The following is a 27,800-nucleotide window of genomic DNA, read 5'->3' as shown; positions in this document are numbered from 1 at the left end:
CCACAGTGGATTGTAAACTCACATATATATATATATATATATATATATATAGAGAGAGAGAGAGAGAGAGAGAGAGAGAGAGAGAGAGAGAGATGTGATAAATAATGCTAAATAAGTAATAGGTTAATTAATACTTGAATTACTATAGATAAGTAATGCAGAAGAATTGAACAAAATACATACCCTGAGCTGATGCATACATTGATCAGTTACTTACCAACTGATTTGGTGTTTTTTTTTAGGGAGCATACACGTATAATGGAATATTGTGCCTGAATATTCTTACTGGTGGGTGATGTGTGTCTTTGACCTTGTTGTTCTACATTCCTGCAGGTAGCCTGCTAATTACCACACCGACAGATAAAAACATGTTTAAAAAAAAAAAAAAAAAGTTCGGAAGGTGATTTTTGTTTAGTTTCACTGCACCTATATGCTATACTTTATCCTTCATTGCCTGTTCATCAATCACATTTGAATGAATTGACACATAAAGAGAGTAAACACTCGTGTCCTTCATCACTATTTTCGTATACTGGTTCAAATTCATTTTACACTATCAATCAAAATGCTCCCAACTGATCATGCTTGGCAAGAGGATTCAATCAATTAAATAGCCAAGCAGTCTGCCAACAAAATTCAATGAGTAGGCCTACGATCTGAATTGAAAAAGATAAGGACACACAGAAGCCATCTGTATGTGTGTCTGCGTGTGTGTCTGTGCGTCGATGTCAGCACCATTATAGCGGCAGAGCTTACAGTGTAATCTTTCAAAAACGAAACACCCTACTTAACAGCACAACCGAAGTCAAGATAAATGCATCTGTTGTCAGTCCACGGTATTGTTGTTTCACAGATTACCTTCTTAAAGCTACACCCTACTGAAAACCATCCATTTGTCTGGGGAGAGACAAACATTGATTTTGTCTTTATCTTTTTCTTTATTTATCCAATGCTTGTTTAAAGCACTTAAACCATTCAGTCAGTTAACGTTCAAGGAGTACACTCCACAACAAACGTGGACTTACAAACATTGGAGTTACAGAGGAGAAGATGAATACCGCAGAACCACATTTTTACGACATAAGCTGAATTTGTACGCAAGTTGGAACACGCCTATCACTAATTACCTACACTAATGCAGCAGTAAAGTCATAAGTACAGTCAATATTTGTACAAAAAAAATTATGTCCTTTGATGTAAAACAATAACATAAAAACAGTATGCCGGCAACTGAGCCTGCCTTCTTGTGCCGTGTGACTACGTCTGGAGACTGACTTGGCCAAACTTCTTTCCCCTGATCAATTTTTTGGCGGTGTTTTTCGGTCATGATTTTTCTGCATGATAACAATCTTCCTATCGCATCTTTTTTTGAAGTGGCCATATCTTTATGCATCCTTGTGAGTTAATGCTGCTGTTTCCATCATGTGTTGCATCACTCAAGATTAGTGAGCCCATCTAAGAAACATCTAAGAGTGTGTCCTGGTGGAGGACTGCCTGCCCAAAGTACTGTATCCCTGCCGGAAACGAGGGATGTTTTATAGAACTTAGCTTCCGCCGTGAACAAGTTATGTGCCCAGTCCTACTTCCACAAAGCACCAGGTGCTCCGCCTCCTAAACCTTCTCCGGCGGCGCACATCCTGCGGCTGCCACCCATTCCTGTTCTGGTGGCACACATCCTGTGGCTGCCACGCGTTTATGATCCGGCGGCGCACATCGTGCGGTTGCCACCTGACTTTGCTCCAGCAGCACAAGCATTGTGGCCACCTCATTGCCCCCATGCCTCCTTACCAGTTTTGGTCAATGCTTATTTGGGGCATTTTGAATCTGTCCCTTGGGGGGGTTACTGTCATGATCCATGTCGTTGGTGTTTGTATTTGGTTTTTGTTTCATGTTAGGCCTTGTCTTCTTCTGGTTCATGTCTGTCTCATTATGGTTTAGTGTCCACCTGTTCTCATCAGCCCCTGTCCCTTGTGGCCACCAATCAGCTCCCTCACACACTTGTGTCTTGTACAGGTGATTCTCGTTGTCTTATTAGTTTGCTTGTATTTAGGCCCCACCCACAGAAAGAGCCCGTTTAAATGTGTCCGCACAAGTTTCTTATCGTTTGGGCAGTTTGTCCACATGGCGGCGCCGCTTCGGAGCTTGAAACAGATCACTTTTGGAAGTGGAAATAAGCGGGGTACTCCTCTAGTTTAATGGCGTATGATCCAAGACTGCGTGCAAACTGCAAGTCTGTCAACAATGGCGGATAGCCGTGTCGTAGTTGTTTTGCGCTACCTCCTTAGTTTTTACAGCAAAATATTTTGCGTGATGTTGTACTGGAATCACCCGCCATTGTCACTTCTCTTGTGTTCGTCTCACTGATCTGTATATACAACTGGATAGCCGATAGCCCATACACACCTGATAGCCCATGCACGCCGTGCAAGCGATCTTACTTCTCCCATCTTGTGAGCAAACTACTGTATAACTGATACATATACACACAGATTATACATGTACATCTTGTAGGCTAAAACATCACCATTATTGGAACTTTAAATTCAGTTAATGATATGTCATGATATTGGTTATGTATACATAACCAATTTAACTGAATTTAAAGTTCCAATAATGGTGATGTTACCATACATTTTGACAGTTCATTCGAACAATGGTAATAATATGTTATATATTCCAAGAATACAGTCGATACAAAATCGATTCGATATCGATTATTCAATTCATTTTAAATTAGTAAATACAATTTGACTTTATAACAAGATGCAAAAACCCAGGTCCATCTCTAGAGTTGCACGTCACCATTAACAAGTCATTGACTAGAAAGAAGCAAATACCACCAATTATCAACTGCTTTTAAGCCAGCAAAATAGTTATAAATGATCTTGTATTTAACTCCTATTTAACACAAGTGCTGCAACATCATTGTATTGCTAAGTGTTTGAAAATAGAACAGCCAAAAATTAACAGGAGCAATGTTTGCACTTGACTTTTGTTTAGTTCTAAAATGATGGGAAAAAAATAAACATCTGTAAAAGAAAAGCAAAATAGCTGGCAGAGCTCTGAAAACAAGACATGGTGTGACAAAGCACAATTTCAAGCCAAAAATTAACAGGAGCAATGTTTGCACTTGGCTTTTTTTTTGTTCTAAAATGATGCAAACAAATGAACATCTGTAAAATAAAAGCAAAACAGCTGGCAGAGCTCTGAAAACAAGACATGCTGTGACAAAGCACAATTTCAAGCCAAAAATTAACAGGAGCAATGTTTGCACTTGACTTTTTTTTTTGTTCTAAAATGATGCAAACAAATGAACATCTGTAAAATAAAAGCAAAACAGCTGGCAGAGCTCTGAAAACAATACTTGCTGTGACAAAGCACAATTTAATTCCAACAATGTTAACAACTAGTGCACACTCATATGCTGACAAAATATATTAGGAAGAGATTTGACTCTTACGAAGAGCAGATCTGTCACTTTTAGCAAGTAACACTAATTGCTCTTTGCTTCATTGCCGCTGCTAAAGGAATTGCCTCCTATGTTTTATACAGGCTTTCAATTTGTATTTCTTGGCCAACAGACATTATTTGCCTGTTACATACTGTGTGTCAGGTCAGTTCTCTGGTAATACAATGATAGCATAGCTCGCTAGCTAGATGATGGATGGATGAACGGACGGACGGACAGAGTGAGGGATGGATAAAAGAAACTAACTACTGTAAGATCATCTGTTTGTTAGGCTGGAAGTGTGGAACATTCCACAAAATCTACAGTTTGGTTCACATCATGGTTTTGTGGTTGCAATTTTCGTTTTGTATACATGACTGTTGGGAAAATCAATGTCTTGAACAGTCAGGTTAAAACGGAAAGAGTGAGAGCATTTTACATTTGACACGCTATTGTGAGAGTACGAGTAGATGAGAAGAAAGAGACATTGGTTCCAACATGGTTTTCGTTTCATTGGCAAAGAAAACTATCTTTATTAAATGCTTAAAACAGTTAGTCACACTCACTAAAATGCCTTGGAATACTTTGTGCATACCGGGCATACAAGTGTATCTCATAAAATATTAAAGTAAAAATGTCTCTTAAAGATCTGACCACTGAAGTGGTGCATACAATATAATTTACTTTTACAACCATATTATATATCAAGAACATAAAGTGAAATACTAACATCTTTAAGCAGTGAAAACTACATAAGCACAACATTATCATGCCCCCCATCTCTTTTGTGGTGACTTCAAGTAGAGAGCTGCTTGTATCCATAGCATCCAAGGTCACTTGGTTAGGCACTGCGAGGAGGAATGCAGCCAACTTTTTGTCTTTGTGGTTTTGTACACAAAACATTTCTACTATTGTATTGTATTGGTTGCATTTAAGCGAGGATAATGTGCTTTGTTAATAAAAGAGGCAAACACACATATTACTGAGGTACAAAACATAAATTGTTCAGCCATATGGAAGGAAATTTGTTTTATACTTTTTACTTTGATAAACTCAGAAGAGGGATTTAAAAATTGTTGCGTTATTGTACATGTGACGTACAAGCTTCAAAGCCTGACACAATCAGATTGAGAGAGACAGAAGACTCCTATATTGTATTAGATAAAAAGCTTTTCGATGAATGTGACTTTTGGCAAAACAGATTTGACATGACAGCCTTCATAACAAGTTCAAGACAGAATAAAACAAGTAAAAAAAACGCAGCTAAGTGATTTTAAAGCTGACGTTTTGCATTAAATAACAGCATGTTGCATCCCATGTGGCGCTTTTCTCAGAAGTATTTGCTCCACACTTGCCATTCATATCTTAAAAGCATACGTATATACAGAACAAATCAGCCCTGTAAGGTATGAATACCGGGGCATAACCTGATGTCTGCTCCATCCCTATTTTTGACAGAGTGCCCTGAAACCACAGCTTCAACCAAACTCGAGTAGCAGAAAGACAGGAGTACTCGAATATAAATAGTCCTGGCATAATGTGCACACACACACATGCACGAAAATACATGCCATGCTTCATACAGCTCACCTTGAATGACATACAGGCCACAAATCGTTTCCTATTGGCTCTTTTTTGTGTGTGTGATGATTTCTGGTCAACTGTGCCCCCACATCACAGAGAGACAGTAATGTGTGTACTGAAGCAATCACACACTCCCCACACTAATCCGTGAAATCCGTTAGCCTTTCCCTAAGAAAGACCTGCACTGAGAGCATCCTGCTGCCCCATACATGGTCCTACATCCATCACTGCTAACGTCTTTATCCATGGGACAGATGGATTGCATGGAAAGCATATTGTCAGGTCATCATAGAAGAGACCATTTTGGGGTGTTGTGGGCAGAAAGAGGTATGAGCAAGAGTGAGGGAAAAATCTGTCTGGTTGCTATTAAAGTTGAGTGACAGGAGGGATAAGGCCCATCACCATCTTATTATGGGGATCTCAGGGAAACAGACACAGTGAGACATTGTGTGGAATTAACTGAGAGCTGACACGTACAAATCGAGCAAGTGGGGGAAAAGCATAAGTAGAATCCATATATTCTTGTGGAGGAAAATACAATGAAACAAAACACTTAAAAAATACAGATTGGGTATGACAGGTAGAGGGGTAAAGGTTAGAATTAGGGATAAGCGAGTACTGATACCAGGGATTGATATATTTTTTGATGCCAGCCTTATTTTAATGTATTGGTACTCATGATGATGCCCAGTACCAATATCGGCCGCCCTTTTGTGGCTGTTTACTAGTGTTGTGCCGATACCAGTATCGGGAGGAGCCCCAATACTGCATAAAAATGCTGGCATTGGTATCGGCGAGTACTAACAAATAACGGGCCGATGCCATTTACAGATAGTAGTATAGAAATTTGAACGCAGCGCACACTCACTGATGTGTGGTCACATGTTTGGTGCATGCATTTTCCTCTTTCCCCTCTTTCCTCTCTTCCCACCGGGGGCACGCCGGGTGCCCAGGGGCGCGGGCGGAGGGGTACATTCTTCTATTTCACCCTATTTCCCCCCCCTCTCTTAACTTACTGTACGGTGTCCTTGAGTGCTAAGAAAGACACCTTTAAATATAATGCATTATTATTATTATTATTATTAATGATTTTACATCCAAGTGAGTATGCTCAATCAGCGTGGCATCGGTACGGTATTGGTATCTAAAGGCCTCAATACATCAATCCAACATCGGAATTCGAAAAGTGTCCGGGCGTTGGTATCGTCAGATCCCGTTGCATAGTGTTTGGGGTGGCGTTTTCTGCAGAATTGAATTGGCGTCAGCCCGTAGTGACAGTTGATCATTGATTGACTGTTAGCTAGCGAATCAGCGCATGGGCCAAGAACAGGACGTGACGAATGTGGATGAACAGTAGGCCTTTACAATTTCGGTCATTTAGCACATTATCACCCTTCCCATTTAGACGTAATTATAAGAACAGAAGATTTATTCATCACTAAGGTTCAAGAGAAACTGGTATTGTAAGGGTCTGACGATGGAGTGATGAAAGCCAAAATATGGCAAGACATGGAGACGCAACTGGATATATCAGGTAGGATTTACTTTTATATTTCATGATGCTCTGTAAAGAGCCTGAGGGTGTGTGTTGTATCGGGAGTATGCTTGGTTTATGTTTTTATATCCCGCCCCCGTAAGAGCGTTCCGGTTGCCTTTGTCTAACAATAAGGAATAGTGAATACCGCCGCCGATAGTATGCAGGGAGATTACTTCTCACGCATGTTAGTAATTGGCGTCGGTGTCTGTCTGTTGCGGTGTTTACTTGAATCAGTTTCCCGGTGCCACAGGTCGGTCACATTTGGCTTATGTCAGATTGATAAATCGAGGCCCTAACATCCTTAGTTAGAAAGGTTATGCGCAGGAAAATACAGGTGAGCAAAGCCTCTGGTGTGGTAACAGACTAAAGTGGAACTATCTACTGGTTCATTGTGAGCAACAAACAAATTCAACACATATAAAACTATACAATCCAGGCAAGCACTAAACATAACAATAGAGTATATAGTATAGGTGAACATTCTTGTTACTTTGGCATACACTATAATCTGATGCACATTTTTTGTTTTAGCTCATATTTGGTGTCAATGTCAATGAATACGACAAAGACTTAATCTGAAAGAAGGATTTCGCGGAAGGCACAACTGGATTGAGGCGAGGAATAATTTAAACAGTTAAAGCTTGGATGGTGACACAAATCCTGCACAGATATACACTTGCAGATACACTCGCACTATGTTGGTGGTCAGTTGAGAAGTCATTTATAATTCATGGGCAGGTTGAAAACCATTGGGAATTGTGGAAGGATTTACATAGGGATCTTATAGCGCCTTCAAACACTTGCTTTTTAAAAGGCCCATTTCTCTATGCTGTTAACCGGCTCTCTTCCGAGTGAGAAATGAGAACATTAACTGGGACATGGACATGGTGCACTCTGAACGGCCCTGCTAAGCCCTCTGAGCTGTAACATTTCACATCTAAGCTGCGCTCCTTCCAAGTAGCCCCGACACCCCAATGCATCATGGGAGGACTTCAAGGGAGGTTTGGTTTGGGCAAAGTGTGATAAATCTCACAAACAGATTGCATCTGAGGGCGTTTCCATTAACAACCTCACAACATCAGTGCTACAACTGCACCTTGGGGCGCAGGCAGCAGTACACAGCAGCTATTGGCACATCCATCATTAGGAGCAAACATGAGCATTGATTGTGAGGTTAAAAATAAAAAAAAATAAAGGTATCTATTTAAGATTATGACCGTCAGGCAGATTTAGTCTGTTTTGCAAATGCCTTGAGGCACTGCTGATTAAACAAAACACCATTGACAGAGAGCACGCTTACTCCCACTCTTGCTCATGATTCCCTTATCTTGCCTGTGCACCCATATCACCCAATTAATAAGATGTCTTCTTATTTGTCAAATACATAATTTGCAGACTCTGTGATTCTTGTTGGCCTTACCTTGAGCTGTAATTTAGGATAGTTTATTTTTTTCCAAACATGAAGGTCAAGGTCTTCCAGATATGCCTTTTGAGTGGGTGTAAATAAGCCTATACATGTGTAGGAAGTTACTTTGAGGCTGCAAAATGTTGCATAGATCATTTAACACTATAAACAATTCGCTGTGTGACATTAATCTTCTTGGACTTAAGTTCACTAACCTAACTTGAGTTTTATGATATTTTGACATCCCAGTCACTGAAAGTGTTTCAATCTTGCTTATGCCTTTTCTGCCTTGCCTTTAAAGTAATAAATAAATAAATGTGTGAATGTGTGGTGGTGGTTGTGTGGTGCAATTAGTCTTTCTCACCAGCGGATGTGTGAACTCAGGGGCATGGTCGTTCTTGTCTGTAATGGTAATGGTTGCGGTGGCTGTTCCTGTCAGACCCACCTCACTTCCTGCCATGTCCTTGGCAATTATCTCAAGCTCATATGTTGTGGTTGGCAGTGTCTGGAAAACAAAGAGCGACATACATTAGGAATGTGGGTTGCAGGGATGAATCAGGCAGCTGAAAATTCACATATCACAATATAGTACAGTATACTTAATTATTGAGTCGATCTGTTAGAGATGTTTTACTGCATTAGATAGGGCTATCAATTCTTAAGCACACACTGGTGCGGTGCCCCAGGCATTAACCTTAAGATTATGGGATTCATTTTCTTGCCCAGTGCAAGTCCACCGCACATGTCCACGGAGCTCACAATCTTCAACCATCGCGATCAAATTCAGCAAAATTGTGTTCCATTCCCTGTGCCAATAGTTAGACTTGGTTCAAGCAGGTGTAAAGTTTAGTCCACTTTCAGCCACCAAATTATTAGGTGCATGTCTAAAGAAACACACTTGGTACCCTGGAACGCCCAGTATGACACAGAGAGAGGAACCAAATTACCAAACAAGCGCATCTAGATTTGCATCGGCACAAAAATCAGGATATGGAAGTATTTTACACTTGAGTGGTGCTGCACTGTCTGCTTTTTTTCCCCGTTAATACATACAGGACAATACAATGGCCGTGATAGCATGATCTGAAAATAACCTTGGCCGCATTTCGGTTTTGTGGTTATTGGTCAGTTATATCTTGTATTGTCCAGTTAAAAGTGAAAGAATAAACAGATCAAATATTGTCACATAATTATTGTGAATCATTATTGTTATTATTATTTAAGTATTGTTTTATTGTTTATAATCGTAAGTATGTTTTTGTTTGTGTGTGTGTGTGTGTGTATATATATATATATATATATATATATATATATATATATATATATATATATATGTATATGTATATGTGTGTGTGTGTGTGTGTGTGTGTGTGTGTGTAAGGGTGGCTATTTTAAATAATCTATAATATAAAAAATGTTTTCAGTTATTTCACCTTTTTTTGTTAAGTACATAACTCCACATCAGTTCATACCTAGTTTTGATACCTTCAGTGAGAATCTACAAAGTAACCAGCCAAGAAAATAAAGCAAATGCACTGAATAAGAAAGTGCGGCCTGCACTGTGCGTGTGTGTATATATATAATGACACATCACTAGTGACAATCAGTAAGACTCACCAACCATCCAATTCATACCATCTCCTCCCTGAACAGACTGTATTTCACAAATGGCACAGACTCATCGGTTTTCCAATATGCAGCCTGAATTACGGCCCCACAACACTAGTTAAAAAAAACATTCACTGTAAAACCTGCAATAAAAAAATGATATATAGTCTCCAACTATACATTGGAATCCATTACATCAAAAAATGTCCCACATTCTAATCCAGCAAAGAAACATCTTCCTCCTGCAGAAAGTGCTGATGCAGTAATTTGAATAGCCAGTAAAAAAAAACTAAAAAACTTTCTCCATTATTCAGCAAGTGCATCCAAGTCTAGATTATTCAAAATATTTCCAATGATAATACCCTGAGGTCATTGGACTTTTAAATACAGTACAATGTATAAAACAGTAACACAAAGGTGCTTATAACGGTTGTCTGGATGTTTTCACCTATACCAAGTGTACTAGAGAAAAAACAGCATTGAAAATAAGTTTTTTGGACTCCTTAATTTATAAGAGATAGCATTTTCCTCAATGCAGTATAACCTGAAATAGTACTCTAAGGGACATTATTTGCTGTTGTTATTATTGCTACAAAAATACTGAAGACACCACAACATGACAAATTTAAGCTTACAGTACATCCAAATTCACGTTCTGCATTTCACCACAAAATAGGTAGGAAATACATTTGTTCTTGAGCTTAAGTATAACTTGACAATAACAGCCTGTGTTATGGAGGAATTAAATCTGAAGTGAGTAGATTGCATCCACAAGATTCTCTTCATTTTCCTGACAAGAATGTTGAGAGGGTCCGGGTTTCGACCTTCCAAGGTGGAGTTTGCATGTTCTCCCTGTGCCTGTGTGGGTCTTCTCCGGGTACTCCGGTTTCCTCCCACATTCTAAAGACATGCATGGCAGGTTCATTGAGCACTCTAAAATTGTCCCTAGGTGTAATTGTGAGTGTGAATGGTTGTTCGTCTCTGTGTGCCCTGCAATTGGCTGGAAACCAGTTCAGGGTGTACGCCGCCTACTGCTCGAGGCCAGGTGGGATAGGCTCCAGACCCCCCCCCCCCCCCCCCCCAACCCTTGTGAGAAATGAGCGTTTAAGAAAATAGATGGATGGATGAATGTTGAGAGGAGTGAGCAAAGGACAGGTAGTTGATTCTGGTAGAGCTAACGCCTATCTGTTACAATATGTTCTGCAGTGTTTCTCCCTGTGTAGGCACTTAGAAGTGGATGCTACAGACACACTGGTGTCTGAAGCCATCACCGTGACATGAGATAATATCACCCAAGAAATGAGGCAATGAAGTTGGCTGCCAATGTTATCTGCTAATGTTAGCAAGCTTACAGGTAACTCGTCAAAAGTAGTGTTAGGCTACCAAGGCTGTCAACTTTTGACCAAACCTTGGAGTGAGATAATGGTCGGTTGGTCCGGGGGAGGGAGTTGGGGTGAGGGTTAGTAACGGATATTTAAACATATCAAGTGCATGTTAGAGTGTGCACATCAATGATGTCACAATGCGTCCTTTCACGTAAATCGAGGTCCCCCACGAACGATGGTGCCCTACGCTGTGCCTGTGTACTCTGCATATAGGGAGCGGTCCTAGACCTGATTTCTGAGCTTAATTGGTCAGGAGATGTTCGCAAGATGAGCACTTTATAAAGTGACAAATTTGCGACTTTATAAAGTGGCAAAAAATATATATATGAGAAATATACGTAGCGTATCTATAGTCTAATGTAAGGATTTGTTGGTGTTTAATGGGACACTGTTCATAAAATGAAAAGGCAGTATAGAGCAAGGTTATTTTACATAACTAAAACTAATGAAAAAAACAAAAATAAAAATAAAAATTGCGTTAACGAAATAAAATAAAAACAAAAATGCTTTTTAAATTAAAAAACTAACTGAAACTACATTTTCTGTTTACAAAACTACTTAAAACTAACTATAATTATAGCAGAAATGTCCTTTGTTTTGGTCTTTGGTCATCTAGCAGCAACCAATAGAAAAGATACCTTGAGATGACGTTGCTCCCATGGTGTTTTTTTAAATATTGCGCACAAGTAATACACATTTTTTTAAACTAAAACTAATACTGAAACTAACTATAACTAAACTAAAATCAAGCATTTATGAAATAACTAAAACTAATAAATACTAACAGAACCACCTTGAAAATAAATTAAAACTACCTAAATAAAAAAATCAAAACTCAAAATGATATAAAAACTAAAATAAAAAATTCCCAAACTATAATAATCCAGGTATGGAGACGGATTCATTCTTAATTTAATTATTTTTTTCCCGTCTTGTTTAGAAATGTCATTCTTACAAATGCAATGTATATATTTGAGAACAGAGTTTCTCGCATATATACACATATATATTAAAAGTTATCTGTTGTGAGTTGTTTTCGGCCCCTTTTACTTTGGCATAATTGTAGTTCTGTTTCCTGTGTTTTCCTCTGTCTTTGTTTTTTCCTTTCAGGGATGGGCATGGTCAGGTTGTGTTGGGCTCCTCACACAGCTGCCTTCAATCTTCAATCACCCTTAATACTTAAGCTCTGGTCTAACCTCCACTACTCGCCAGAATGTCTTGTCGTACTGTTAGACATTATTAACATTTTTAATTCTTTATTTTATATATTAACCATGTTGAAATGTTTTATAGATGTAGAGTAGGTGAAATAGTGTTGAACTCAGTATAATTTGACCTTAACCTTGTTTTCGTCTAAAATTCCTTCTCAGTGTTCTGTGCGAAAACACATTCTGTTCGTGAGAACAGATTTTGCCACACACATACCCTGAGAGCACCATCGCTCACGGCCACTCTAAATCTGGTTCAATTTGTTTGTGAGATATTGTTTTGGGACGAGAGGTGCCCTGAAAATATATTTTGTCTAGAGATGAATACAGCTGCAGTCTGTGTACGAAAATAATATTATGTAACATATTGTGTGAGAACCAATCTGTTCTACTCATTCTTAGTAGGAGGAGAGAGGCGTTTTACTTTACTATAAGAAGCCCTCTTCCCCGAGGGAGGGGGCACATGCGCACTCTGAAAATTCCACCTCATACGTGATGTTTAGTGTTGTTGCCGTGACCGGAGAATTCTCTGTTTAATAAATCATCCTTGCAAGGTGTTTTTTCTTACAAGAAATCTGTCTTCAAAATTTTGGAACGCGCAAAAGAGGACAAATAATTAGCCTCTTACAGTACTCTCGGTACAAGCTGATCATGCTGCCTGAACACATTCCTGTTTTTTCCCTAGTTTTGAGTGTTTTTTACTTTGGTGTTTTTGAGAAGCTTTTTCCTGGGTTTTCCCAGCGCCCTTGGTTAAAACTGATTTCCCTTTATTCTTCTGTTTTTCAGTCTGGATGTGTTGAGAGCCCACCCACTGCCACGCCCAGCCATCTTTGGTTTGCTACTTTGTTTGTTTGCTACTTTGTTGAATACAATTTTGTTGTTACTTTAATGTTTGTGTCTGCTCCTGGGTCCTAAGCCAGCCACACCCGTAAGTAACAGTACGTTCTGGCCTAAACATGGACCCAGCAGACACGGATTCACTTTGACATGCCGTCCGAGCTCATGGAACGCTTCTCGGCAAACACGACAAGCTCCTTTAAAGAAGTTCTTGATTATCTCCTGTTATTTTTGTTGTTTTACAATAAGGCCCCCCCATGACAGCTCTAGCCTAGACTCACTGCTGTAATCCAGCAGCAATGAAGTGACATGAAGATGAACCAAAAGTGCAACAACTCCCCATTTTCCAGGTGCCGATTACAAAGCCGAATAAAACAGGAGTTTGTACACACAAGCATGTCACTCATAGTAGTAGCAAATAAAGAGGGCAACTACCAGTCAAAATACAAGTTCTCAGTTAATCACTTTAGGTACGAGCTCAACTCTTTGAGACAAAACTAGTTGCGCGATAGCAAGAAATAACAGCAGAGCGCGTGCAAAAGGGAAGCGGGTTTGAGCACAAGTCAATGTAACTCTGGTGGCTTAACTGACAGTAGAAACAATTAGAGTGCCGAAACAAACAACACAGCCCCATTTTCAACAATAAAAAAAGCCTTTTTTTCCCAGTGGTACTTTTTCTTAGCGTGAGAAATTAAAGCGTGTGAGTGTGACACTGGAGAGAAATGCGTGAGCCTGACGAATATGTGTGAGTGTTGACAGCTCTGAGTGTTACTTTTTTAGCATTCTATATTATTAGTAGTTAACTTGATTTTCATCACCCTCGTTAAATATTGGTCTGACTCATTTTTTCCCCCAGAAAGCATGGGATACTAAACCAAATACTGATTATCCATCCATCCATTATTCATATTATTTCAGCGGTAAAATTTAATCACCTGTATAACTAAAGATGTAGCTGATTTGAGCATTTATGGCTTGGCCAGCATCCTGAGAAAAGCAAATAAATATTTTTATTTATTCATTTATTTGTAATATGACTTAAACCATTATTTCAAGAGTGTGACGCTTTGCTAGTTACAGTACTTTGACTATTGTACAATGGGCCTTACGCTACATCTACATTTTGACCTCTGCCTTGTCATTAAAGTTAAGAGAGTGTTTTAACTGTTTTAACAAATTAATATTACAGCATTAAACTACTTTCAAACTTGTAAGCCAATGAACAAAAGTCTCTTTGGTTCTAATTGGAATCAAATTAATTGTGTTATTTGTACTTGTATTAAAATGATGTTAACATATGTTAAATTGTAGCACTTGGTGCATTTTAGAGAAAGAGTAAAAAAAAAAAAAAAGAATAAATAAAATCCCAAGGCCATGGTGTCAAATTATATATATTTTTTATATTTTGTGCAATTCTAGTGTTATATTGAGCACAGTTTTAAAAGAAAATCTGGTCTCGATATAACACACTTTATTATATGTTCAAAGTAATCACAGGAAACTCTTGCTTGTTTTATTTTTCTACTAAAGTTATAGTGTGAAGCTTTTCATGATGCCTTTAAAACCAGGATGCCCTTTGGACAACATTTATAGGCCAGTAATCAGCCAGCCTGCTTGGTTTTCAGATCTCTTGTAAAAGAAACCGTTGAGTCATGCTCCATCTATTATTTTCTATTGCTTATCCTGTTCAGGTTCATGGGTGATCTATCCTGGCTGGTAGGGTACACCCTGGACTGGTCAAATTTGGCGGGAAAGAAATGTTGATAAAAAAGCCTTTCTTTTATTAAGCGATTAATCGTGATTAATCGAAATTCTAAAATGCAATTAATCTGATTAATCTGAAAAATTGTATCCTTTGACAGCTCTAATATATACATATAGTCATCTCAATTTGCTAGCCATAGTTTCATATGACAAAAAAATTCACAGTGACTCAAGACATAATATTTTTGCTAAATATTTTACTGTAACAAGAACTGTCTGCAACAAGCAGCGGCTGGCAAAACAGCTAAATTATTTTATGTAACTTTAAAAGAGGACATTGCGCTTGATGAAAATTATTTTGTTCAACACAGAGGGTCCAGTTCTTATAGTGAGGCCTCCAAACTCTCTTCCCCTTTGGAAAAACAAAGCTTCACAGCCTGCCTAGAATCATCATCAATCAACCGGGGGCACGTGAGCACATTGCAGTGGAAACTCATTAAAGCTCAGATGATGACGAAACAGCACTATAACTCTGGATACGATTATTTTTCTGTGTTTTGTTTAATGAAATGGGGACTAATGTAAAGGCGCTCCGGTTTTTGTTGGTAAATGTTACAAGAATTATATATAAGAAAGGCAGGTTCATTCTTTTATTTTGATTCATTGATATACCAGCTACTAGAATGGAGGATGGAAGCCTTGTTATTTGATTAGGTATTAGTGTCTAGATGCACCATATATTGTAATTAAGTAAAATAGCAGTGATATTTCACCCCCATCATTTTTCTTGATATGTGAGCTTCTATTGATTAGATATTTGCAAATTTTAACGTTTAATGCATTAAAATACTTTTTTTCTGAGTTTGAACTGTCCGACTGCATTTGTATGCACCTTGCGTCTCGTGATCATTATTTACACTACTGTTACCTGCTACCTGCTAATGCCGGAGAGTTACTATAGCTATCTAACAGTAGTGCAGCCTTGTTTAATGTAGCCTTCAATACAGCAGTATTATTTGGTAACTGTGCTTCATTTAATCTTCGCCTGTGAGCTAGTAGGCCTACAAACAAAAAGTAAAACAGCGTTTATGACTGGGGGTTTTTAACGATAGAAAAAAGACATACCTCTATTTTGCGATCTCTTCTCCGCTTCCGTTTTCCTTAAATTTTCTGAAAGCTGCTCCGGAGGGCTTTGATGATCTTTTCATATTGCAATACAGTATATGGCAAATATGACTTTCATTTACAGACGCCTGGCGCCCAACGGTGCACCACTATCTATCCACCGCTACTGCACTAATAACCTGTAGCATCTCCCTCATAATTGATATGATTTGGATATCATCAGTATCCAAAAATTAGGCACTAATCAAGATTTAATTATTTAAAGGTGTATTCATTTATTTAATGTTGGCACATTTGGTCCTCCATAGAAACACTCCTTGAACACATTTAACTGCCTTGGGAATTTTATGTTCAGAGAGAGACCCAATTCAAGCCCCAAGGCTTGTGATATCTCCTAAACTCTATCCATTAAAGCAGCTGCTGCCGAGACAATAAACAGGTGTTCCTATCAATAGGTTTTCACACATAGTGGCAGCAGTGAACCTCAGAAGCTTTTGATTGACTAAATGCTGTGAAAGCAGATGGTGCTTTACAGACCTGTGAATCTGATGCACAATTACACACTTCAGAAGAACCCCCCACCCACACACAAAAAAAAAAAAACTGAACAAAAAACAAATACACCTGTACACAGACAATTTTGCCCTCCAGCTGGAGAAGAGACAGCCTCTGGGATGCTTGCAGTCTCAGTGGTGTCTAAACGCACTGCGTGAGGTTTCTTCTGGAGCTTGACGATGTCTTAATGAGACTTTCACAAGTCTCAACTCAATTATAACGTCTCTGCCAATGTTTGGCCCAGAAAATACATTTCTGTCTCCTCAGGGCTGAAATTACAGCTAGTGGGAATTTTCTCTTTAGTGCCAGAAGGATACAGGCAAAATGTTGATTGAGATTTCAGCCAGTTGAATTTTCGCTTCCTTTTGGATTTCGCCAAACACCTCATTGGACTATATGAACAAGCAGTCAAGCAGGCATGCAGATAACGATTCTGTCATAATATTAAAGATACATCTAATATCTGAACAAGGGAGTTTTAATAGAAACCAGTCTTTGTTCGCCAAAATGTGGCATTGCATCAAGATAGGTATGAGCCATCAGTCCCAAAAGTACATAAAGCCATAAAGTGACACAACGTGGTACAACTTTGTAAGCCACAAGTGATTTCAGTAAGCAATTGTGTTATTGAAAGCAGTTGAGAAAATGAAATGGCGCACGCCACATGATATGACAGGCCTCGTTTCAGAGACCTCTGATCTGACAATAACATTTCCCACTGTCACACTCTGCCTTGAAAGGATTTCTTCAAAGTAAGGACTGATCACAGGGAAAAAGCAGTGAGGGAGAGGGTGTGAGAGGAAGCAGGACAGATATGGTCGATCGGTAGGAAAAGGACAAGTAGAAAATGGAGAGAGATGCGTGGATACAGCATGAGACATCACATCAACTTGCTATATAGGTATGATATCATGATGCAATTTGCTTTGTCTCCTGCGGCCTTTTCTCACTTGCTCTACGCACCAAATCATTGGCAGTTTCCTTTCAACTTGCACAAACACCCACCTACACATAGCTTGGAAGAACAATTCAAGTGGTGATATGAAAAGCAACTTGTGTCAGTATTCGTAAAAGAAACACTCACACCTCTCACAGCTTAATCTGCAGCTGTTGCATCCCGCGGCAGGCATTAAAGGCACACCCTAGCAAAGAACCGCTTCTTGAAAAGCAGCACAGCTACGGGGAACAAATCAAAGATTTTTGTCCAGCCAAAAGTGAAGTTGAAACTGTGGCCGATCAGGAGGACACATTCAGCCGCCCCATAGCGAATAGAAGTTAAGGACCATCCACATGTGACGTATGTGGGCCTCAAGTTACCATTTACATTGGTCACCCTGGAAATGTAATTTGTGGACGGTCCCTAGCGTCCAGCCAGCTTTTACTCGCTTAGTCAGCTACATTTTGTTGTGCTCAGCGTGCATATCTCCACATCCAAATCCACTATCCCCGAGATAGTTGTTGCATTTCGTAGTGTGTAAAGTAAACAACAACATAGACTGAATAAAGCCAGGAGTGTTCTACCTACCTCTTGTGACTGCAAGTCACACGCCATGCTTTACATGAATGATTCATTCTGAAAACTGTGGTTGGACTTCATGTCTTTTTAATTGCAACATTCCAAGCTCCTCAAGGCTTTGACCGTGACCCAGAAATTGTTCTCACAGAGCCATATTAAGGAGCATCTCATTTGTCTAAAATGCACATTGAGGCTTAAGGATGACTTGAAGAGAATCCGCCCAACAGTAACAGTGCTAAGCATATTTACTGTGTGAAGAACATGCGAACAGTGAAGCCAACCATTCACCTGAAGGTCTACAAATGATCTGAAATAAATTGCAAGGGAATGCGAATGAAAATCAGTAACATGGTTGCTGTAAACACTTCAAGACAAGAAAAGAAAAGTTTATTTCCCTAGATGCTTCAAATGTCAGATCGATGAAGTTAATTTCAAAAGTTCTGGCAATATTTAGGAACACGGTGCACAGTCTCTTCAGGGTACTGCTCTTAGACTCAAGAACCATCAGAACATGACTAGTGGAGGAGGTGAGAGTAAATCTCACTAGAAGGAAATCCTTAGCAAAACCACAAGAGGCAGTTTACTTTCATGAGCTAATCAATATCCTTCATAAAATATACTCTCTGAAGTACTGACACACACACTCCAAGGGTTAGGAAGGTCAAAAAAAACTCAGTCAGCTATGACATACTCAAAGTGGAAAGAAATTGGATGTAGATAAAACATCACCCTTCTTCTTTCCTTTACTCTGTGATTTGTAGTTCTAATTAAAATTAGAATTGTGCAAACTACAATTTGCTACATCATTTTCACCTGTACAAAAGGAGCACAATCATTCAAAACGTTCAGCTAAAGAGCAACTTTACAAAAAAAAAAAGCCTCAAACCGACCACTCCAAAAGGCGATGCTTTGGGCTCTTTATTTTCTATGCTCCCTTACCATGCCATCCTTTTTATTGTCTAGCTTTTTTTTAACATTGTATGGTAGTGTATATACTTGTGGATTCCCTTTTGGCTTCAGGTCGGCAAGTATGCAATGAAAGCACAAACAAAGCTCCAGTTCAGTACTCATTTTTTTTTAAATTATTTAAAGAAAGGAGAAAAAATCTGGTTTAGATATAGACCTCCATATTCTTTTTCATTTTGATCCCGGCAGGTGTCCCAGTTCATGTATTATGCATACTTAATAATTGGTTCCCTTCTCACAGTATTTGTAAACTAAAGAATAATGCACTTTCTTAAGTAACACTTTTCGCAAAAGGACACATGTCCGTTTTTAATGAGTTGACAATTGTAAAATTCAGATTTTGCTGTATTAATCATGTTATATGTCTTTCGTTTAATTTTAGGTTGATGCAATTTAGGCGGTTATATTTCTGTTTAAGTTCTGATAATTACTTTTACTTTAAGTCTTAAAGTGGAACTGTTACATAAAAAATGTTTGCAATTGAATACATATTGTCTAAAGTGTCTAAAGCGCCAATTAAGTGTGTAATTAAAAAACAAATAAATCCTTTACGTTATCTAAGGGGTCACCAATTTGGTGCTCACAGGCAACAAGTAGCCCACAAGGTCCACGTGAGTAGCCCGTGGGCTTGTTCTAAAAATAGCTAATCAGTGACAGAACATTCAGATTTTCTAGGAATGCTGATTAATTGATGATCATTTGAAAATGTAATCACTTTATAGAAAATGTTTTGCATATTGATATTTATGTTTCCTACCTTGTTCACTCACTGTTGACAATTGACATCATTAACATTATCACATACAGTAGATGGATATTCAACTCCCCTTTATTTATATAGCACTTTCTGAGTATTTGCCAAATATAATTTGACATATTGGTGCTGCCTCCTTGACTGAAAATAGAATCCATGCTGTTCTTGCAGGGGCTGCATTTACAGAAGCAGTCACTTTGTGCTGGCATCACTAGCTTGACTGTACACTCCATTTGCCCAATGTATGTGTGGCATTATGAGGGCTAGATCACTTGTATGTAAGACTGGTATATTTCAGGAAGACACAAAAAGAAGTAGGGTGTGAAAGTTAAATATGTCTTGTTTTAAGATGGAAACGGACAGAAAGTTACCTATATTGATAAAGTGACTATCTTCTATTGGTAGGATGTTGTTACTGAGTAAATTTCATAATGTCAAATTGGATCATGTGATGTCCTCGATCTTGGTCAACTGTGGGCCTGTGAAACTCTTTGAGACTCTTTTTTAACTCGGCATGAAATTTAGCATTGGTTTACTGTTAAGCCTATGGTGTCTGCTGTACTTTGTGCTATTAATTTATTGATATTTTATTTACCTATGGTAATCATAAATTATTTTGTGTTATTATTTTTTGATTTACCTGTCTTTCTTATTGTATGACTGATTTTTACTTCATGTACAACACTTTGTATGCAACAATGATTGCTTGAAAGTGTTTTAAAATTAAGTTGAGTTGAGAATAAAGTAAGTATATATAAAACAATATTTTAATAAAAATATGCCTCAACAAATGTAGTAACACAAGTTTTTGATTAACATAGTGCTAATTATTATTAATGGTAGAATTAACTTATTTTCTAAATTACAATAATTACATATTATATGCAGTCTAATTAAGTTGTAGTATTGGTTTTAAATTAAACTTTGGTTAATTACTATTTGTAGTTTGTGGGGATTTAATGTGGAACCATACATGACATTAATTTGAATATTTTATTGATTTTTTTGTTTATTTAACACCTGGAATCAGAGTTAAATAAGGAAGTAATGAAAAGTGCTTTGACAGTGTGAATTAAAATCTATTATTTGTTAAAAAAAAAAAAAGGTAGATTTTTGAATAAGTTGTTGTGCTAGGATCTTATTAAAAGTTCCCAAACTGTGGTGTGTTGGGATCTTATTAACATTCTCAAACTGTAGTGCGGCACCACTGAGGTGGCCAAGCATCCTCCAGGTGTTCATAAGATTTAAAGTGAAGAAGTGGTCCAGTATAGTGATTTCACAGCTATATTGTTTTTTTCCCCACAGAAAAAAATCTCTCTCTGTGCAATTGTGCATGAAAGTTTAGATACCGCTCAATTTATGAGCACAACTGTAAATGTACAAAAGCTGAACATCCCTTAATGATGCAAAAAGGCTATGAATCATCACCAAATTTCACATGCTCATCTCTACTTATGTCAACCTCAACCTCTTAAAATATCAAAACAATTGCCACAGTATTTGTTTTATGTGCAATACTGTACTGTAGAATACCTTCTTCTCACCACACAGTGTAATCATAAGTTTACATATATACAGTATATATATATATAGAGAGAGAGAGAGAGAGAGAGAGAGAGAGAAAACGGTGCTACCCTCTGCTTCCCCGTTGACATGGTGACTTGTAGAATATGATGCTGTCTTTTTAGTGTGGTGGTAACTCCAGATGAAATTACTCTGCGTTGATCAAACCAACTCAAGTCAGCTATCCTGGAACCGAAAACTCAGTGTTTCATATCTCGGAGTAGGTCAACTAGGTTCAGGGTTAGTCTCAGAGTTTGTAGAACCTGCTTTTGTGAAATGGACCCCTGATGCTCTTTTGAGAATGCTCTGATTCTTTTTACATGTTGCGGGTATTATAATTCTCTTGTTTTGGACTGATGGCTGTGTGTGACGTCTCTATGTAGCATGCACATGCGCGAGGTAGAGCGTATCGGTTAGAGGAAGAAAGCTGAAGATTGTGGATTTTGTGTGTGTGCAAGTGTGTAGAAAACAAGTGTAAGCAGCAAAAAGGAAAAAGAGCGCTAAATAAAACCAAGGACTGCATTACGACCCTTTGCCTCCCTGTAGTTTATTTTGTTCTAGTATTGGGCTCCACCTTTATGGCAACGTGAAACAGGCGCTATCCCTGGAAGTGATTCTGGCCCTGGAGATAAATCTCCACTGTGTCCCCTGACTACAGTCCGGTGACTGAAACACTCAGGTGAGTTGATGTAAATCAAATACAAATGCGTGTGTTGATCACAGGGCTTTTTTCTTCCTGGTTGTTAGTTCTAGTTCAAACACCAACACCGCAATAAATTGCCAAGCTAATAATACTTTATAAGTTATATATGTGCTTTGTTATGTTTTTTTTTTATATATAGATATTTTGTAGGGTGTGTTCCCTGTAGAGGGTCAGGATGTTGACCATTGCATGGCTTAAGAAAATATCTTTGAAGTTTAGGAATAGGCTGCATTATGAAATGCGTTAAAAAAAGATACAAAATATGTTCTCACTTTTTGTGGTTTCCAAAATAGTTTACAATACATTAAGGTTGGCATAGGTTAGGCCTATTAGTGGCGGCATGATAAGATGCTGGAGCACTGGTGTCCCTCAGTGCTTTCTGATGAGTGTGAGGCTAATTGGGGTCAAGGTTGGGTTTTAGGTTGCAGTGAGTTGGAGCAGGAAGCACAAGCGTGGCTAATCTAATCAGGTGCACCATCAGAGCACAGGCTAATCACTTCATTTAGTGGGCAGTTATGTATATTGAGAAGTGAAATGGTCCTCGTGTTTGATTGAGTGTGCTCATGTGAGTCACTGAGTGTGAGTGTTTGAGCTAAGTGCAATCATCATCATCCTCCTGCTACCATCAGAACCATTAAAGGTCCATCTGGCAAGCGTGCACACAGATGAGCGTGTGTGCGCCCTTCACAGAAGAGCCCAGGTGTTGCTGTTAAAGTGTTAATTAGATTAGGGCGCATCAAACAAGGGTGGCTTTCACTTGGGAGTGGAGGTGGCGAAGCCATCCCGATGGACCGCTGCTCCCAAACGGTCCTCATCACCGGCCAATTTGGATTAATTAATCCGTCACCAGATTAATTTGATTGGTTCCCTTTAACACGGTGACCCAATATGAGGAATATGTAGATTTCAAAAGGGTACACAGACTTGTTGCATTGACAAACTTGATGATGCCATATATTGTATACACTCAAATTTTGGGGGTCACCCAGACAATTTCATGTTCCCAATAAAATCACACCGTTGTATAGTGCCTTGAAAAAGTGTTCACCCTCTGTTTTGTTACATTACTGTAATTTAAATGATTTTTTAAATCAGAATTTTGTTTGATGGACCTGCACAAAATTTAGATGTGATTTTACAGTGAAATAAGAATGACATGATTTTCTTTTTACAATAATACATTTTTTTTTATGAAAATTGGCATTTGCATATGTATTCACCCCCTTTGTTATGAAGTCCCTAGAAAGTTCACTTTAAAAGTCGCATATGGATAAAAGTCCACCTGTGTGAAATGTTACACTAATATGACGCACAAGTCCATGGCCCATGTTGACTTTGTTGCCGGTGCCAGCCTTGTAGCGCCTGTTTAGGAATTTGGCAGACTGCTCTATGCCATGCTGGGTGTTAACGAGGGTATTTTCTTTGACGCATATCTGTTACACCTGACAATTTGGTGTCTGAAAGCCAGTCCAAATTTAGGCCTTCTCAGACTCCATCTAACTTTTGGTACAGTGTAGTCTAACCCCGTAAATTTCAGTTTCTATGTGATATCATGTAAATATACTGTAACCTGCATAAATCTGGTGTCAAACTCATGTCAGCCTTGATTAAGAGTTCATTTTCAAGTAAAGTGCACTATTCAGAAAAAAAACTGTACATTGTGAGGATAGGTCATCCAAAACTGTTGCTTGCCATCTTGTTTCATCCACGTAAGGGCAGCATGGTTGAGCTTAACAGAAGGCTTACACAGAGGGAAGGAGCTGGTGAGTATTATGTATTTTATTCTTTAAAAAAAATAGTTGTTCTCATGTTAAATACATACTGAATGAGAACTGCTATATTGCTTGCATTGTAGTGTGGAGGTTTGTAGTTGTTCGGAGATGATGTATTGGAAGATATAGGTGCATGTTTTGTGTTTCTTGCTTTCGTAATAATGGTATTCATCCTCAAATATTTAGAAGTCCTCTGTCTCTTCTTTCATTCCACACAGTTACAAAATATTGTGTTTTTGTCTTTTGTTTTGAGACGTTATTATGCTATTAAAGGGTGGATTAGTTCACTCTAGTCCCAAATGAAGGCCCATGTGCAAATTTCACTCTTTATTACTTATATAGCCTACTGTATACTGTACATAGCAGGGATTATTTTACCTTCAAACATCTATGCAAGATACAGCTACTGAAGCTGTGAATGTAAGATGTTTGATTTGAGCAGGATTACATTTATTGTGTGAGATGAACAATATCAGTAGAGGTAAAAACATTTCAAAATTGTCTCAACTGAAGAACATTAAAAATAAAAAGCATGGCTTCTATATAAGCACATTGATGAATCCATGTGCATGCTAGCTGGAAACATGCAATTACAGGTCTTATAATTATGTTAGACAGTGTGGTAATAATAATACTTTGAGCCTTACTCAAAGTAGCATCGTAACGCTTCGCAAGAAGTTAAAGCCTCTTGATCTGTGGATGCCTTGACCTTGAATTGGGGATGATTTAGGATTAGAGAATGTCACCAATTCACACTTCCTATAGTTAAATCAAAAGTAATTGAGGCTAAGATGATGGTTAAAAAAAGAAGCCATTTCTTCCGTATATACATTTCAAAGACTGAATAAAATATCTGCTACAAATATTGAGTGCACTAGTAGGATTTCTCTTTAATAGCCAAGATTGTCTCTCCACAAAGCCCACATTAATTAATGTTTACTTTTCTTGGAAATGATCCAACCACAAAAACAAATTACTGGAGAGAGGGAAAAAACACAATGGCCTTAAATCACGCCAGTTCCCACAAACACAGGCAGAACAACAAATAAGAAAAATACAAACTAATCATAGCCAGGAACAGGAAATTACTACCTTTCCCTGGAATCAGTAGTGGAAAAAAACATCTTGTAATTTATCTCCGTAGTGGTAAAGTTGGACTTTAATAATAAAATGATAACTGCAGTAGCGATCTGATGCTTTGTTAATTAATCAGTAGCACTCCTGCTCCCTTTTAAAAAGCAATCTGGACTTTCCTGACACATATTTGGCTACACACTGCACATACACTACAACCCTCTATACTGTCATATGCCAACACTACAGATTCAAATATTAAAGCTTCTATCGGGGGCTTTAATTAATTTTATGATCTACTGTACTGTATCTCTGTCAGTAATAATAAGACCTTATCATTCGTTCAAAAACCTACAAGCAACTCTAGTGATTCTATCTATAATAGAGGAAATGGCCAGACTTTTTATGAATGAGATTGTTAACTTTAATTCACAAGGGGGGATTTGGAAAGTGAATAAAATGATGCATGATCCGGAATGTCTAATGGATTTTTGTTGTTGTTGGTTTTCATTCAAATAATGCCAAAATTGTTGCTGGTCTATAGCAGATTCTTTAGATAAATTTTGTGTCATATACAGGGTTGGAAGGGTTACTTTTAAAATGTAATCTGTTACAGTTACAAGTTACCTGCTAATTTTTTTTGTTAGTAACGTAATCCAAGTACCATAATATTAAAGTATTGTAACTGTATTACTTTTGGATTACTCCAATATTGAGTATGCTCATGAAGACAAAATAAAAGTAACCACAATATATATTCTATACAATGTGCCCCTGCTATTTGCGGGTGCTAGGGACTCGGGCAGCCTACAAATAGCAAAAATCCTTGTGTAATTAAAAAGCATGTAGGCTATTGATTGATTGATTGATTGAAGGCCATATGGTGTTTTCAAACTGTCACTGAAAGCAACCACACCTCATAGATAGATAGATAGATAGATCCAATGAAGATGATGATGCGTGACATCAACTGCAAAATTAACTTTTATCCCAGTCACAAGTTTATTGAATTTTTTTCAAAATGCCCGCGTGTGGAGGACACAACTAGTCAGTTCGTTCGTTCCCACCTCCCTGACATGTAGTAACGGTCCCACTCACGCGGGCGTGCACGCGCTCTCTGTTGATCTGTCCCTCTCTCTCTCTCGCTCTCTCTCGCCCTCTCTCATCGTAGGAATTGTAATCCCTCGAAGTAATCCCCATTTTTAATAAATGTACCTGTAATCTGATTACATGTTTTTTTCCTGTAACTGTAAGGGAATACAGTTTAAAAAAAAAATTGTAATCTGATTACGTAACATGTATTCCGTTACTCCCCAAGCCTGGTCGTATATCAGCAGTGACTCTTTTTTGTTGTTTATTGTTTTTTTTTACCTGGCGTGGAAGTGAATCAAAATGAATAAACACCTATTTTGGAACCTTTTCATTTTGGAAGAATTCTCTCCTCACAGTAGGACAATGGCTTTCTTTGTTCTCTTTTAAATAACTACCCAGCTACTGCATAAATAACGTATGTGGAATTATCTTGTACTTGCATCACAAATGAGAGGAGCTTGTGTGTAGCTTGGTATCAAGGGAGTTTGTATTCTGTTGTGTTTTACTTTTTGGCGGCTTCTGAAACATCCTGATTAGGGAAGAAAGAACAGAGTGGCACAATTAGACACAATTCTGGAAAATAATCTAATTGCGATTTTTTTTCCCCAAATTTGCAATTGCGATATCATATGCGATTTATTTCAAGGTCCTTTTCAATGAATTTTTTACCCAACAAAAATGTTATTATAATAAACAATATTAGATCTATTATAGATTACAGGAGCTTAAAATAAAGACAAATGAAGCCTTAATATCAGTTTTTTTCTACTACAATTACAGTTAGTTACAATTTACCACTTCAACATATGCAAAATATGCCATGTAAACACTGCACTTTTTAAACACTGCATTTATCAATAAATAAATTCAATATGCATATTTAAAAAATACAACTTAGCTATCTCCAGTTAGTAAACTCACACATGCTAAAGTGTAGGCAAAGTCAAATTATACCTGCTTATATTTTCTGATTTGATTTAAAAAAAAAAGACTAGTATTCCGTAGCAATCGTTGTGGGTGGGTCGTGGGTTGCGTAGTTTCCCATGGTCTGGACAGTCCATGAATGCAACACAGACTTTTGTTTTAGTTTCTCTCTCTTTCTCTCCTTTTGCTACGTTTCATACATTACATAATCGCGTCTTGTCAAACCGCGATTTAATTGCAAATGCAATTAATCGTTCAGCCCTAGTGTAGAGTGTATTTTTCCACACATCTATCTAAGCACGGTGTTTTCTTTTTGTAAAAACAGATTACCAACAAAGTAATAGAGTGGAAAATGCAAGCATATCAATTAACTCTTCACTAATTTACCACTTTATTAGGTACATTCTGTTATAGTTAATATATTAGAGTACAATATACAGTAATACTGTAACTAGAATAACACATAGTAGAACAACCGGTATCGCCAAGGACTGACAATACTAAATGTGTCCAATAATGTTAAATACAATTAAAATGAATCATGATGTGCAACCAAAATACAGGAGAAAAAACAACTTTAATGGATATTATGATAGCTATGTCTTTTTTTACTTGCATAACAGAAACAGAAAAATACTGTATAATGTTAAATGGCAGCAGTCGCCACATGCAGAAAAAAATATAACACACACTAACATCCAGTTACAACACAACGTTCACAGCCAACTTTTTTTACTAACATCCTGTTATATTCTGTGACTCAAACTTTTTCAGAAGAGTCTTCTTCCTCTGGGTGTAAAAGTATTGGCCTCCACACTGCTGCTGTACTTTCTAGAATACATCTGTCATACAATCTCTCAGGATTTAAGCTCAGTGGTTGTCATGGTAATGCAAAGCCATTCATGTTGTTTCACACACTTTTTTTTAAAGACACATGGGAACAGTTTTAATTTGTGGGGAAAATATGCCCCCTTTAAAACATGCCACATTTACGGAGGAATATGGTACAGAACTAGGACTTTAGTACTGTAGTAAAAAAG

General features: G+C 37.9%; 1 protein-coding gene across 1 annotated transcript in view; it reads right to left on the bottom strand.

Moving 5' to 3' along the window:
• Positions 1-27,800, bottom strand: part of cdh13 (cadherin 13, H-cadherin (heart)) — a 436,422-nt gene that overhangs the window by 80,477 nt on the left and 328,145 nt on the right. Inside the window, exon 9 of the mRNA XM_077567730.1 lies at positions 8,339-8,479. Coding sequence (XP_077423856.1) covers positions 8,339-8,479 — 141 coding nt within the window. The remainder of the gene's footprint in view (positions 1-8,338; positions 8,480-27,800) is intronic.

This window comes from Vanacampus margaritifer, chromosome 6 (assembly GCF_051991255.1).
Source record: "Vanacampus margaritifer isolate UIUO_Vmar chromosome 6, RoL_Vmar_1.0, whole genome shotgun sequence".
Classification (NCBI taxonomy): domain Eukaryota; kingdom Metazoa; phylum Chordata; class Actinopteri; order Syngnathiformes; family Syngnathidae; genus Vanacampus; species Vanacampus margaritifer.
The sequence above is the reverse complement of the archived record's forward strand: the minus strand, read 5'-3'. Positions and strand labels throughout refer to the sequence as shown.